The following is a 16,816-nucleotide window of genomic DNA, read 5'->3' on the forward strand; positions in this document are numbered from 1 at the left end:
GTATTCTGTATTCTAGCTATACTTTCCCCCTTTATTTATTTATTATTTTATTTATTGTATTCTAGCTATTCTTTCCCCCTTTATTTGTTGTTTCTTCGTTCTCTTTTCTTTCCTCTGAGCTCTCCCTAGCCTCTTCTCTCGTATTGTTTCTTCTGCTTGCTCTCCCCTGTAGTTTTTCTTCCTTTTCCTTGGTCTCTTTCCCTTTATATCTTTTTACCTTTTTCTCCATCCTGGATCCTTTTTAAACTGTGAGCACGGCACATAGCAGTTGTCTTAACTTTCCTCACAGTGCCTCAGTGTAGGGGTAATGGTCTCTGAACTAGAACTGAGCTTATTTCCCAGTTATGGTTTAAATACTTAAAACAGTGGTGGGTTAGGTTTGGAGTTCCAGCCTGTGCTCTAAATTTCATAACTTGTGTTTAGTTAAACCAGATAATGTTGTACACAATAGCTTTGTGGTAATTATGAGGCTGTAAACAAATTCTGTCAGTTGGAGCAGTTAAAAGACTTTTCAGAAAACTACTGAGGTCCAGTGAAAAATTTTCAGAACTTTACTCAAATGGTCATATCCAAGAAAAGATTAAGCCATTATGTGTATACCATACAGTGTTATCAGAATGGTACAATTTCCCCAAATTGTCCTATTCTGATAACACTGTATGGTATACACATAATGTATATATGGGGGAAGGAATCACAGTTGCACACCTGTCAGTTTCTTTGTTGGATCATTGAGAGGGCTGGCAATAGAAGGAAATGAAGGAGAGAACTGGATGAGCAGCATGCAGCACTCCCACAATTTGGAGTAAGGATTGTCGTTTCTTTAAGTGTGTATACAGCACTTAGAATCGTGGAGGACCAAATCCCTGACTGGGGCCTCTAGATGCTACCACGTGCAAATAATAAACATCAGAAAACACTGAGGGAGGTAGTACCGTACCAGGAAAGGAGAGAGCGGCCAGGTAGTTCAAGGCTGAGATGGGGCCAAGAGGAGTTGCATCTTAACTGTGGATTTCCATTTGAATAAGGATTATGTGGGTTTGGTGATACCTTGACTGTTAATTTTTCTTAGAGGAATAAATAAACGGATAGAATCATGCATCAAGCTAAGTTATAAAATCTAATACAAAGGTGCATGAGTATTTTTGGTCTAGATCCGTATATTACTTCATAGATATGTTTCTTTCCCTGCTAGTGTTTGAGCAACTTGCTAAAGAAACCTGTTTGCCCGCTGACTATTTCTGTCCCCTTCACAACCAGAGAGCTCAGGGAAACAAAGATAAAACAAAGATACTGCCTTTGTCAGCAGTATTTTATTAATGTTTTATTTTGCATCAGGATATGGTATTCCTAAGTTATGAAAAGTGTATTACAGATAAACGAATTAATGTTTAAATCTATTGCCAAGATTAGGAATTATTTCTTCTGGGCTGTTTATAAGAGCTGTTTTTTACAGTAATTGTGGCTTATTAAAGATCAGTATCTGTAACTGTAGAATTTACATCCACATATTTAACGGCAGCTATGCCTTTTCCATCTTCCTTGCTTGAAAATTCTTTACTATGTGTCATGTCTTCTTTGTTCTACACAGAAAATGTGAAAAGATGGATGCTTGAATGGAAGGAGAAAGGAGCATTCTGAAGCTGCTTTACATATTGATTACTCAAATTGCCATTTAATTTGGTGTTTAGTAGTACACAGTGCCTCAACTATTTCTCAGCCATTCTTATTGATTGCAGTAATTCTGCTTTAACATTATATGAAGATACAGTTTTACCATTAAATATTTATGCACTCATGAAATGTTAACACGTTGGGTTAATGTGAAATTCAACAAAATGCATTTGCCAGGAGCAGTGATATTGCTAAGACTGGTGCCTTTTTTCCTCCACTTTCATTTTCTCTCCGCATTGATTTTATTACCACTTTCCTTAGCTGTCTCTAAATCTGTGTCAAAACAGCCCCTCGCCCCAGTATGCAGATTTTATTTTTTATTATGAGAGAGAAAAATAAAACAAGTGATTTCAATAACGTGAGATGAAGCATTGCATTTTGCTTGTATCATTCTATCCTATCTCCAGCACTTGGGTCTGGGAGCAGATCACGTTTTTTCCTATGAGAAGGACTCTAAAACAGAATGACTAATCCAGAATGCATAGTGGAGAGATGTTCACTTGTTCCTGAAGGGTGGCTGCAGGAATGTAAAACAAAAATTGCAGAGGTGTTTCTTTGATTTGGTACAGCTGTTATCCAGGTATTGCACTGAATAATTAGGCATGGTTTAATCCTAAACTTCTAGCAGAAAAAAGAACTCCTCTAGCAGAGCATTGAACTACTCAGAGGCCAAGAGACTGACTGCCTTTCTCCTCCCGTACCACTGATGCTGTTCGAGATCAGTTGGGGCACATCCGCTAAGAGACTAAATATCTGAAGGCAGGTGGCAGGACATACTGGTGATTCTTTAACCCATCTATTAAATACCACCTTTGTGGAAGAATCCTATAGGATTTAATGAGGATAAAACAATTAGGATTCTACAGGAATTATTGTAAGAACCTATAGAATGAAATCTTTTCTGTAGGGTGTGGGTTGATTGGTTTTAAGCGATGTGACAGGGTCGGGCCAGATGGCTACAGGAGAGTGATAGAAGGCAGATATATTAGCCCCAGATTAAACAGATCCCTTTTCCCTGGGTAAGGTAACAGGGGCAGTTCCAAAACAATCAGGGACTTGCTGGAACCAATTAAGGCAGACAGGCTAATTAGGACATCTGGAGTCAATTAAGAAACTGCTAGAATCAATTAAGACAGGCAGGCTAATCAGGACATCTGGTTGAAAAAGGACCTCACTTCAGTCAGTGAGGGGTGTGCAAAGAGCTGAGAGTGAGAGGGTATGCTGCTGGAGGACTGAGGAGTACAAATGCTGTCTGGCATCAGGAGGAAGGTCCTGTGGTGAGGATAGAGAAGGTGTTGGGAGGAGGCCATGGGGAAGTAGCCCAGGGAGTTGTAGCTGTCACACAGGTGTTACATGAAACACTGTAGACAGCTGTTATCCACAGGGCCCTGGGCTGGAACCCGGAGTAGAGGGCAGGCCCGGGTTCCCCCTGTCTTCCTATTGGATACAGGAGGAGTTGACCTGGCCAGTGATGATGTTACCTGAGTGACCGGCAGGCTTGAGCCACTAGCAAAAGTGGCCAAACTGAGGGCTGCCGTGAATCTCTGAGGCGAGCAAATCCGCCAATAAGCTCAGGACCCACCAAGGCAGTGGAGGAACTTTGTCACAGCGATCATATAGATTTCTATGGCAGGGGTTGTTATTCTCTATTAAATTCTACAGCATTTGGGTGTTTTTATTTTGTTTTTAACTCATCATATAAAACATTTTTGTTACATTCTATACGACTCCAATAAGGGCAAGGTGATGGGTGCTGCAGAAATGCCTAAGATAGCAAGGTGAAATCCTGGTTCCATTCAGGACAATGGGACTTTTACCATTAACTTTAATGGGGCCAAGATTTCACCCCTTGAGAGTTGAATGTGTTGCCCTCCACTTATCTGACAAAGCCTGAGTCTGTTGATCTTTGGAGGACAGTTCAGAACCCATTTTCCCCTCTCTTCCTGTGGGAAGGTTTCTGAGGTGAAGGGATTGCTTTTGTATTTAATTCTTTGTGGAATGTCTTTTCCTGGTTAATATACATTGATTGATTTGCTGATTAGGCACATCTTATTGCAGAGGCTCTTTGCAATTAAGGTTGCAGTCTGAAATGTCCTTAAAATGGAGCATAACTTTTTTCCTCCTGTGTATATAGGTAGCCTTTTGTTCTTCTTTGGGTGATGGTCCCTACTGTATTCCACTGTGGGTTTACACACATACGCCATGCATCCAGAGCCAGAGAATTTGAACGTAGTAGTGTCTGTTGATCTGTGCATGCACGCTTGCTTCACCTCATGGTTTCATCCGAGGTGATAAAGGGCAGGGCAGTCCAACTGCATCTCCTGTTCCTTCTCACCGCTGTATGGTGTTCAAGGAGGTAGTGTGGAGAAAGCGTTTTTGAAAGCTTGGCATTATACCCTGTACATTACATCTGATGGTGACATGTGAGGGATGAATTAAGGTTGTGGTCTATGGTGTATGTTTTTTGTGATAGTGGTAAGGTATGTGTCTATAGATAGATGTTGTGTTCTGTGAGGTGGTTTAACTTTTCATTTCTTGCTTTTGTGACTGTTATGTGTCTGGCAACCTTAACTGCTTCACAATGATTTTTTTTTAAATGTACGAATTAATAGTGTATCTAAGATTTATTTCTTAATTAGCTGTTTTAACAGGGCTCAGTACAGCCCCCAATCTTGGTCCTCCACCTCAAAATCCCCAGTTGTTTCATGTCTGAAAAATAAGATTGTGTTAGGCTTGTTATTTTGTCCTAAGCTTCTGTCTTTAAGGCTTTTTAAAAATATGGATTTGGTTTGCCTCACAGTGATGGGATTAAGCCGTTTTGAATTCTCCTATGTTGGGGTGGCCAACCTGTGGTCCGAAGCCACATGCGGCTCTTCAGAAGTTAATATGTGGCTCCTGGTATAGGCACCAACTCCGGGGCTGGAGCTACAGGCGCCAACTTTCCAATTTGCCGGGGGGATGCTCACTGCTCAACCCCTGGCTCTGCCACAGGCCCTGCCCCCACTCCACCCCTTCCCACCCCCTCCCCAAGCCTGCTATGCCCTCATTCCTCCCCCTCCAAGCCTCCTGCACACCACGAAACAGCTGATCGGGAGGTGCGGGGAGGAAGGGGGAGGTGCTGATCAGCGGGGCTGCTGGTGGGTGGGAGGTGCTGGGAGTGGCGGGGGGAGAGATTGCTGGGGGGTTGCTGACGTATTACTGTAGCTCTTTGGCAATGTACATTGGTAAATTTTGGCTCCTTCTCAGGCTCAGGTTGGCCACCCCTGTTCTATGCCATGTTAAAAAAAGTTTTTCCAGGCAAGGGTACGGTTGGGAAGCAAGCTGAGAGAAAGAAATCACACCAAGTAGAGAGTAGTGTCTGAACACCTTCTTTCTCAAGTAAATTGAGAGAGCATCTGAGGTACTATGGTACTTAGGAAACATCTGCTTTGGAGTATATTTTTCCTCTGGCCAGGCAGTAGCTGTTTAGGACACTTGCGTTGTTTCTTTTTTAAAAGCTGGTATGAGAGTTTATTATCACAAGCCCAGTTTTTAGTAGAAACCTATTTTGAATTAATTTTTGTTTTCAGGCCCTATTTGTCCTGCTTTTCTTGCGTTCAAAATGAGAAATGAGTCGCTCCCAGTTTATGCAAAATCTGTAGTATTCTCATAAATAATATTCTCTCCTCTATATAATGATATTTTTAGACCATCTGTAATGGTTGGGATGGCTCTGTCCAAAATAAGAGTTACATCACTTCATAAAGTGCAGAATTTTTTTTTTCTTTTTAAATCTGTGTTCCACTGCGTGTGCACTGTCATGTAGCAGATGGCCAAAAGACTTGCAGAGCCTGGCTGTGCTACATTGGTAGCCTTTATAGTGAACTGTTCCTGAATAATTTACTAAAATCTTTTTCCATGCACAAACCTGCATTAGAGATACAATAAGCACAACTTCATACCCTATGATTATTTTCATAGGGCTTAAATAGGCTTTATTAGTATAGGCCTTTATGGACCCAGAACCAAAGTTGTTATTCTTAAGATTATTCTTGTACTTATTATTCTTTTTAATAGTTCTATTTATTTTTTAAAAAAATCTAATTTTCTTTCATGGCACACACAAAATTAAATGTAAAAATGATTAGCTCTTTTGCCACTGGTTTCCATTCCGATTTCTGCATGCAGAGTTGGAACCAGAGCAGCAACGTTCTATTGGAATGACAGTGCTTCAGAAATGGGCATATTTGAACATGGGGGACCATTGACTGTGTTTAGCTCAGCAGCAGTAAAATGGATCGGAACATATCTTCCTTTCTTTCCACAGATTCCTCAAAAATAATCTGGATATTTATTTTTCTAATATCTAGGATGAAAATCCTGAGTTTATGAGAACAAGGTTACTTTGTGATTTAAATTACTAAGGCAATCAGATGTTCACTGTATATGCTGAGCATAGAGGACATTTCTTCAACACACATGTTGTTCAAATGAATCAACTTCCATTTTGATTTCCACTTTAGATTGTCTTGGAAAACAGCAGCCGAGAAGACAAACATGAATGTCCCTTTGGCCGCAGTAGCATCGAGCTGACAAAAATGCTGTGTGAAATCCTGAAAGTCGGAGAACTACGTAAGTCTAACATGTTTATTTAATCAAACGTTTCAGTTTAAGATGAAGATCTGAGTGATTCTTTTCATTGTTGTCACAAAACTATTATTCTGGTGGTGATGCATGGGTCCCCAGTAGTCTGAGTGGATTGAATGCTACATAAGTTCGATTCAATAGAAGCGTTTGCTATTTTTGTACAAAACAGCGTGATCCTGTTTTGTATATGCTTGTACATGGGTATTGTACCAGTTGCAACTTGCTGTATTAATTCCCGTGTTTTCTGGCAAAGTGTGCATTACCAAGTGTGGGTGTAAAACGGGAAATGCGCATCCTGATTGTAAATCCTTTCAGACACTTAACAAGGCTGTTGTTAGTACATTAGGGTTATTATACTAGCTATCTGTTGGTGTTATGATTCAGTAGGTGGCATACTTCCCTCAAAGTCCAGACTGAACTGGTGCCCCAGCAAGATACTTCCAGAACACTGTTCCAGTACTTCCACTGGAGGGTACTGTCTTTTGGTTGAGAGATAATAAGAAGGTCCCGGCTACTTGTGGTCACTGAAAGATCCTCTGACTTTTGCATGATTATGATGGTAACTCCAGTGTTCTAGGGCAATTCTAACTTGGGTAATTACATTCTTCCTATTTACATTTTCTTTTCAGTTGAGTAAAATATTATATTCTTGACATGCTGTTGTAAATTGTGCAGGATTGCTATGTCCTGCTGGACTGTTGTCAGCTTTTATCCAGAGATAAGTACATTTTGGGGATGATGTTCAGGTTCCCCACATAAAAGATTCAGTACTGCAGCCCTTACTTAGGTTGCTGAATGCTCTCTCATGTGAGCAGTCCCATTGATTTAATGAGACTACACATGTACATTTGCACAAGTAAGCAGGGCCAGATTTCCAATTAGGCACAGTAGGCATGTGCCTAGGGGTGCCGGCATTCTAGGGGCAACTAAAAATTAAAAGTGGGTTAAAAGTTTCATTTTTTTATGGAAAACACGAAGGTCAGCTGTGGGGGGGTGGGTAAGGGGGGGGATGTGCACGTGCATGCTGAAGATGCTGTGCCTCAGGGCTCGTAAGGTGTAAATCCAGCCCTGCAAGTAAACCCATAGTTTCTAAATACATTACAGTATTTAAAGCTCTGCATAAATGTCAGCTATTACATATATCATTTACTATAATAGTGAACTGTAGAACAACAAAATTACAATACAAAATTAAGGATATAATTTCAAGAAGTTTACAATTAGTTGCGAGTACTATACCTATATAGTTTTTCTCTGTGTATAGGTTTATCATTTTCATTTCTTAATTAGCATAGTGTAGCAATGTATGACTCAGTGTATTATGTATCATTTTGGTTACAGATCAGTATTATTATCGTTCCTGTCTTTGCCAACAGACATTGCCACAAGTTTCATTTCCATACAGCCCAGGTTGGCAGCACAACTTTGCCATTTAATTTCTACCGCACGCATTTTTTCTACATTCTCTATGCTAATGAAGTCTTTCCTTTCCTCTTGCCCCCAAGCCCACTACAGCCATGTGCAACAAAACTGAGGAAGTCAGAAAAGCGAGAGCTAATGGCTGAAAGTGTTACTTTGGCGGTTATTCCCACAGGCTCGGCAACATAAATCAGAAGTTCAATTTAAAAAGTATGACTTGGCTGATACTTCATCTAATGCTTTTAAGTGCAGCATGCCAAGAGAACAGTACACCAAAGGCGAAATTCTTCCCTGTGCAGAGAATAGCCTTGTGCTGGCCCATCACTTAAAGCCTTCAAAATAGCTGCTCAGACTGTGATGCATCCAAGATAATAACATAATATCAGTTTTTAATTCCAGCATAAAAAAATCCCACTGAACAGTATAAACGGATCAGTAAATGAATAGTTCAGACTACAGACTGTTACAGAACTACTGAAATAGGAGTGAAGAGACATGAGAATTGTAGTTGGATATGCTGTCATGGGTGTCTCCCCCTGAATAATCGTACTGCCACTGGCTAAGATATAAGACTGAAGAGTTTCATATGTGCAACAGTTGGTAAATTGCTGGTAAATTTTTTGGGGGGGAAATAATACGTTTTGCTGATTTTCCATTTATAGCCTGGTTTCTCCCCACTCCATGGTTTGCCAGTGCACAATAACATCGGTAATCATTAGTAGGGGGGGAGGGATAGCTCAGTGGTTTGAGCATTGGCCTGCTAAACCCAGGGTTGTGAGTTCAATCCTTGAGGGGGCCATTTAGGGATCTGGGGCAAAAATTGGGGATTGGTCCTGCTTTGAGCAGGGGGTTGGACTAGATGACCTCCTGAGGTCCCTTCCAACCTTGATATTCTATGATTCTAGTACTAGTATAGCTCCTTCAAATGGTGATGCCACCATTCCATGTCAATCTTTTTAGCACCCTGTTTGAAGAGGTGCATTACAACAGAAAGATTGTGAGGTTGGTTGGTTTGTTTCCATTCACTTAAAAGTATTTAATAAAAATGAATAAAGAATTGTGTGTTAATTCTGTGGGGTTTTTAAAAAACCCTAATACATATTTGGTAGAGAGTTTTGGAGGAAGGATTCAGGGAAGGCAGGGAAAGAGAGCATTAAGAGATTGTAATAGAGCCGGACTCACCCCACGGCACCTCCTGCTGGTTGTCCTTGGAAATTAGCTAGTCAGCCTCCGGAGCGCCATCAGCCGTCTGGTGATCTGCCTGTCACTGGCCCCCGTGTCCCTCCCAGACCCGCTGCCCTTTTGTCTGGGGGTGCTGCCCCAGTCTCCCCACCCAGGGGAACCCCCCACCCACCATCACCACTTCACCTCAGTCTTGGCTACTGCCAGTCCTCACTTAGCCCCGCTCCCTGGGCAGACTGCAGTGTATCAGCCACTCATCACAGGTGAAGGGGTTTGGACCTGCTGTTTCTGTCTATCCGCGGGCTGCCCCCTTGCAACCTCAGTACCTAATAGGCCCTAATCTAGGCCTCGCAGCCTGGGGGTTTCCAGGCCGGAGCTCCCCTGGCTTTTCCCCGTCAGCCCTGCTCCACTCTAGGTACTCCGTCAGGTCCCTGCAGCCAGGCCCCTTCCCTCTCTGAACGCAGACAGAGACTGGCTAAGCTTCAGCCTAGCAGCCCCTTTATAGGCCCAGCTGCGGCCTGATTGGGGCATGGCCCAGCTGCGGGCATTTCCCCAATCAGCCTAGCTTTTCTTGCCCTCAGCCCTGGCTCTCTCCCAGGGCTGGCTTTTAAGCGCCATTGGGCAGGAGCGGGTAACCATCCCGCTACAGAGATCCAAACCTGGGAAAAGTGGGCAATAAGAGGTATCAGGGATAGAATGTTTGGTGCAGAGAAGCAAAGGTTAAGAGAGACAGGGTGGGCAGCAGGGAGTTGGTTTTTAATGAGAATGGCCATCATCTTGTATGGTACTGTTCATTTCAGGAACTTGTAACTTCCAGAGGCTTTCACCTTTTGGAGTCAACGTTTTTCAATGTCTGGTCTTTGGGGGGTGAGGTTGAATTAAGCTCTTGTGGTTTTTTTTGTTTTGTTTTTTTTAAGTTTATTGTCAGTCCTATTTGAGCATGGAGATAAAGGAGGGGAAAATATATTTTTGGCATCTTAAAAAAAATCCTATCACCTTTGTGGAGGAGCTGAACCATTAGAGACAGAAAGTTAATGTTTACCTAGGGTTGGGGGTTGGGGTCAGGCTATTGGGCAAGGGGAAAGGGGAGGGGGAAAAGGATGGCCAGGTGATGGGGGAGGGGGAAATCTATGGCCCCTCACTTTAAATGGCGCTCTGCAGTGCCTGCTTATCTATCTGTCTATCCTGTTGGTCACATGAGCATATCTAGTACCTCCCAGTAATAAGAATTAAACAGGAAATCCTATCCCCTTTTTTGAGGAGCGGTAAAGCTTAAGTGTGTGTTTACCTAGAAATAGCTCTTGCTGACGGGGTAGTGAAATTTGGTTTTGCTTTGATCAAGTTACAACTTGTTGAAAACTATATTCTGCACATGCAGAGTGTATTTTGCACAGGGTTCTTCTGTAAGTGTGTACAGTATGTAGCAAAGGTTCAGTATTAAAAAGCACTGGGCCGGTTCTTCAGTTGGTGTGTATTGCTTCAATGAAGCTACACTCATTCACACCAACTGTGGATCTGGCCCATTGTGTAGTTAAATACTGCCTCGTAATGCATGCACCCGGGTAAGGATGAACATGCTGTGACAGTTCATGACTCGTGAGTATCTAACTGTGCAGTCTTAGTGTTTTTAATATAGTTGTTTCCATGGAATTACAATTATACGGTCATTTACGAAGCCATAATGAAATATAGTGTCTTATAGCATTTACTGAAATTAAAAACAAAACAAAACAAAACCCTCCTCTAAAACAACATATGCAGTTGTATATGTCAGATCCTCTGTGGTTAGCAGCCAAGTACCACTTTTAGTTTATTGTGTTGAGACGTATAAACTAGAACTGACATTTAGGTGACCATGTAAAGAAAATTTCCTTTTCAATTGAAAATAAAGGCTGTGTTGCTGATCTGTAGTCTTAAAATCAGCAGTTACCGTCTAGGGCAAGGGTTATCTCACAGTTAACGTTTTGTGTTTCAGAATGTCCATTCAGGCTGCAACTGTTTCTTCTTTAGAAATTCATAGCTACCCATTATTGTACTGGAACGCAGGATTTTTTTTACAGTTTCTAAAGTGTATAATTTAAAAGCCAGAAAGAATTACTTTCTGCTCCTGAAATATTAAATGGTAGAAACTTTCTTTAAAGTGCAAAGTTGATAAATCGTTCTTCATAAATAATGGACAGTCTAGCAGCTTTTGACTCTGATTATTTTCTGTTTGCTCCGCTGTATTAAATACCATAAGATAATAAAAAGATAAACCCTGCATATCCCATGGACTTTTTTAAAGCACCCCACTCTTCCAAGCAAAGTTTTGAGGAGAAGGCTAAGTGCATACATTGTGTCTGGCTTTTGCAGTTCTCCAAATTCATGGATCTGAATTTTCATTTGGTCTCATTCTCAAAGTGACTGACAATTTGGAGAATTAGATTCCAATTCAGCAAAGCTTTTAAGCATATGCTTAAATCCAAATCCCAAATCAATGAAGCATAAGAACATGCTTTAAGTTCTGCGTATGCTAAGTGCCTTGCTAAATCAGGTCCTCCAAAACAGGGCAGCTGAAACAGTAAGAGAACGAGATTGGTATCTCTGTCCCTCTCACCCATTGGCCTCAATGGGTTCTGAATGGGGATTGAGGCTGTGATAGGGGAGGATATTTCATGTTAGTTGTTAGTCTTATATTACAGCTGTTGTGGGAAAGTTTAGGTTAAGAGAGAGGTTTTGCAGTTGGAGTTGCACTTGATAAGGCCTGCAGTAACTTTGATTTCCTCAGTATGGGAGTTTCGCACCTTGGGATAGCTCTGTCTCATGGTACGATGTGTGTTCTACCAAGTTACCCTGGAAAGAGAGAGATGAGATGGGCAAATCAATTGAAGATCTTATCTAACCAAGATTGGTTCTTCCCCCCTCCCCAAGGTTCTGGCATTGTGGGGTGCCATCATACAGTAGCACCCCTAAATCTGCTGTGATAATCCTGCTCACATTCCATGAGTCACTAGTGACACATCCATAGTAGTACATTGAAGTCTCAGTGAAGTCTATTGGGGTGATGCATGCCGACATTGTTGTGGTGTATGCATCATCCCAATAGACTTCACTGAGAAGGCAGGAAGGACAGACAGAACACTGCAATTCCCACTTCCTTCCCACAGGCCGTGGGGTCTTGCAGCACCCTCTCTCACCCCCTTTCCTTCCATCTTAGATACAAGTAATGTGTGACCAAATGTGAATTGAACCTGAAATGTCTTTTGCTGCATTCTGATTCCCCATGCCATATCATAGGCCAGTAACCCTGCAAGCCCTGTCCTGCTTTGTGTTTATTCAGCACCTTGCGCAATGGGTTCCAATCCTGAGTAAGCCTTTTGGGTACTACCACAATACACAGTATAACATGGAAGGCCCAGAAGTGTTGCAGGGCACATCATAGACTTTAAGGCCAGAAGGGACCATCATGACAATGTAGTCACATTCTGCACATTGCAGGCCACAGAACTTCACCTGCCCATTCCTGTAATAGACCCCCTAACTTCTGGATGAGTTACTGAAGTCCTGAAATCATGATTTAAAGACTTTAAATTACAGAGAGTCCACCACTTATTCTAGTGACCCAGGCCCCATGCTGCAGAGGAAAACGAAACTCCCCCTTCCCCCCCACTGCCCCAGGGACTCTGCCAATTTGACCTGGGGGAAGCATGCTTACAAATTACCGTGATAATGCAAGCACAAGTGTCATTGGCATCTCACTAATCTTGCATGGATTCTTGTGGTAGAGATCCTGTGATTTTAGTTACTTGCTTCTTCTACTGAAGGACCCAACCTCTGAGATATAAACTGCATATAGTTAAAACCCTGTTTTATGAAGGCTTTGGGGGATCCTACAAAAATGTTTAAAACTAAGGTTGAGATAAGTGGGAGTCCTGAAGAAAGCTTAACTTTCAGTAATGAAGCTTCATGAGGGACACTGTTGGGCACTTCATATAGAAAAACAGATCTGGATGTAGTGAAATTTGTTAGAGATAAGGGGTTTGCAAAATTCTGTAACAAGAATATTATGTTAAGCATTTTGTACAACATGTCTCTGCTTTGATCTGCTTTACTAATGTTCGATAACTTTTTCATCACCAAACCCAGTTTTAGCAGGTAGTTGGTAGTATCCCCAACTTTATTGGGGCAGTCAGGTTAAATGTCTTGCTTATTGCCATGGAGGAAATTGATGTCAGAGATGGGATGAAAACTGAGCAATTCTTTGTTTGCTATCCTGTGCTCAGACCACGGCCCCTTCTCTTGCATCATTAATTATTACTAGTATTTATTTCTTGTACAAAATTGTTTCACAGTTTTCAATGGTTGTTGCTGGTTTTCCACATTGCACTGTGTTTAATACCAAGTTTCAACTGAAACTGCCGTGTTGAAACTGACAAGAAGACACCAGACTTGTAGATGACTCTTTGTACAAATGAAAACTAAAGATTGCAGTGGTCTATATTATGAAGGCAGCTTTTGTGCGACTTTTCTCATTATTGGTCCCAGATTTACATTCTAATGCCATTTATAAGCCTACATTCTATGTCTGAGTAATTCTGTAGTAAGTCATGCCAGGCTTAGAGTAGTTTTTGAGTATGTTGCAATAAGAGATAGATGTTGAACTGAATGTTTCCATTTGATTGTTTTGATGGGTGGCAGTTAGGGTCTGTTGAACAGACCTGTACTGAAATTTTACTACAAACCACCTGGGTTTATATCACTCATGCTGTATATGATCCTAGAGTTAGTGTTAAATATACAACTTTTTCATTTGTATGATTTTTGTGTGTTTTTGTTTTAATTGCAGTGAATTGCATTTAGTCATGCATTAGTGTTAATCTTGATTATTTTACAGGGTTGTTTTTTCTTGACACTTTTTAAAGTGTCAATATATTATTGTGACATTACTCAGTGTACATTCTGGACTGATAAACAGTTCTGTGCTCTGAGTTCTCCAACCTGGAGTGCTTTTTACACTGCTTTGCTGTCAGCTCACATACAGCTCCCAACATACTCCCAGTTATACTGCAACAGTGCTACAGCCAGCCACCTATGAATTACACTGCAGGAGCAACACCAGCAAATTCCCAGTCCCAGACTTTCCCCCAGAAATGTGCATCTTGTACTGCCCAGCTCTCTCCTGGATGATACAAGCTCTCATAAAGTCTGCCATTTTATTAATACAAAATGATATGCACAAATCCTGTTATCCCAAATGGAGCTTCCCAAACACTTCAGTCCAGACAAACTGTCTAGATAAAAACCATAAAACATGTTTGTTAACAACAAAAGCTAGATTTTAAGTGATTACAAGTAATGAGGCATAAAAGTCGGAATTGGTTACAAGAAAATAAAAGTAAATTGTGACTAACGCCCAATTTAACAAGCTGGGGTGAATTCAAAGCAAAGGTCTCTCTCACTACATGTTTTTTTAGCAGTCTTACTGGCTGAATCTTTCAGTCAGGATCCCTTCCCCAGTCCACAGCTGTTGTCTTTCTTCTTCAGGTGTTGTGGATGCAGTGGGTAGAGAGAGAGGAGGAATCCTGAGGGTGTCTCCTCTTTACAGCTCTTTCTCTTCATTGAGAACCATCTCAAATTGAAGTTTAGGAGACAGAAATTCTGTGTGGACGGGAACTCCTGACTGTTTTTGTCAAGATGTAGATTTTTCACCCACATCCTCTTTCCTGCCAAAGAATGGCCACTTAACCAGGTGATGCTCTATTTGATTTTGCTAACACCTGGCTGAGGCATTGGCTAGCCTTTTGTTCCTGGGGAACTGGTGTGTGGCTGCACCCCCCAGACTCAGAATATGTCTAGTAATACCATACAGAGGAATCCCACAGCTTTACTTGCAGTGTTGCCATACACATTTTACCTGGGAAATAATTATCAGCAAATTGAATTTTCAAATGATCCCTCACAAGGCATACTGTATACAAAATTTATCATATCATAGTCTTATAAAAGGGATGAACATTGGGGTACAGACTATCACAATTTTAATACCCCTTTGATGGGGAATTGATACTGTTAATACACAGACTTTTGGCTTTCTCTCTGTAGTTGTTATCCAATCTAACAGATTTCCATGCTGCAGAACTGAAAGATTTTAGAAATTCTTACAGATGCAGTGTAATTTTATCAAATAAAATGTGTAGGGGGGTTAGGAGGTGTAGAGTAGTCTACATGGTTATGCCTACTGAGATGAATGTAATCAAATCTCATGCTTCAGGGAGTAAGCTCATTGCTTCAGGGGTCAGGAAGCAATTTTTTCTTTATGCACAATCAACAACATGTATTACGGTTTTATATTTTTCTTTTAAGTCTTTCTCTGATATAGAAAGTATTGGCCACTGCAGGAATCAGCATATGAGACTTGATGGGCCATTTGGTCTCACCAGATACCGCAAATGCTGTAATTTTAATGATTTTATAGCTAAATTTTAAACTTTTTTCTTGTTTGTAACTTTTTTCTTCCAGACATGAACAACATAAAGCCCCAGAAATATTGCAGAGAAACATGAAAAAAATGGAGTTGTTCTCATGTTCCCTCCCTCAGTTACATTTTCACAAGTCTATGAAACTTGTATGTGAGCCAATAAAAAGTATGACAGTCGGATGGCGATTTTCTTATATAGATAAGGGAAGGTGAGGGAAAATAGAGCAGGTGCCCATGTCATCTTGGATTTGTTAGTTATGTCACTCTAACCTGGTAAATTAGTTAAACCCTTCAGCATCCTACTTCTTGCTTTATGTTGCATTCATTCTGTTCATCCATCCCATAGGCCGTGGAGCCCAGGGAGGTACTTGTGCCATGGCTTGATCACTTTTGGGCCAGATCAAACCTGAGTGGGTTGCAACCCTGTGTGCCAAGTTCCACTCACTGAAATTTGGAGGGGGTAGGTGTAGAAGCTCATGGGCTGGTGAATGTGGGTAGGGTCAGACTTCTGGGGTGGGCACCTGAGAGGGGAAAAGGATGATCAGGTGATGCGGGGAGGGTGGGGATCTATGTCCCCTCACTTTAACTGGCACTCTGCAGTTTCTGCTGATCCATCCATCTATTGGTCTATCCTATTGCCCCCATTACCATGATATCCAACACCTTCCAGTAATAACAATTCAACAGTAATTCAGTTATTCAAACAAAATGTTTCCTGCCATTACAATGGTCAGGAGAAGGGACAAAGCATTTTAGGTCATCGTGATTCTTAAGGGACTTTTGGACATTTATTACTAGCTGTTGATTATAGGGACAATAAATATGTTTATACCTTTTAAGGTAAGCTGAGAGTTGATTCAGTAAAATCTGAGCTGAATCTTGGCAAAAAATTTTTTTTTCTTTTTCTTTAAGCAAACAGCCCTCTCGTCCCGTGCGTTCAGTAGAGCTGTTCAAGCTGCCATGAGGCTTTATCTGTGAGAGGCCCTTGACTTTAGAACTTTCTCCTCTCCTTGTTCTAACCTTTAGGGTACACTGCAAAGCCCTCCTGCGATGCAGTATTGCAATGTATGGCTGTATAAATAGGGCGAGGACGAATAGGGAGGTGATTTTACCTCTCTATAATGCCATTGGTGAGGCGTATACTGGAATACTTCACATAGTTCTGGTGTCCACATTTTTTAAAAGGATGTGGAAAAATTGGAGAGGGTGCAGAGAAGAGCCACATAAATGATTTGAGGGTTGGAAAAATTTGGCTTACAGTGAGGACCTTAAGGAATTCAGTCTTATTAAAGATGAAGATCAAGAGGTGACTTGTTTACAGGGTACAAGTACCTTCCTGGGGAGCAAATACCAGGTGCTAAAGGGGTCTTTAATCTTGCGGTGAAAGGCACAGCAGAACCAATTGCTAGAAGTTAAAGCCAGACAAATTCAAATTAGAAGAAAGGCACACATTTTTAA

The 16,816-nt window shown here is 41.3% G+C and overlaps 1 protein-coding gene across 7 annotated transcripts in view; it reads left to right on the plus strand.

Annotated features, from left to right (window-relative positions):
* ELMO1 (engulfment and cell motility 1) overlaps positions 1-16,816 on the plus strand; it is a 413,918-nt gene that overhangs the window by 211,464 nt on the left and 185,638 nt on the right. For all 7 annotated transcript variants that reach the window (XM_037890049.2, XM_043540597.1, XM_043540593.1 and 4 more), the window contains one exon: positions 6,177-6,285. In XM_037890049.2, coding sequence (XP_037745977.1) covers positions 6,177-6,285 — 109 coding nt within the window. The remainder of the gene's footprint in view (positions 1-6,176; positions 6,286-16,816) is intronic.

Source organism: Chelonia mydas, chromosome 2 (assembly GCF_015237465.2).
Source record: "Chelonia mydas isolate rCheMyd1 chromosome 2, rCheMyd1.pri.v2, whole genome shotgun sequence".
Taxonomy (NCBI): domain Eukaryota; kingdom Metazoa; phylum Chordata; order Testudines; family Cheloniidae; genus Chelonia; species Chelonia mydas.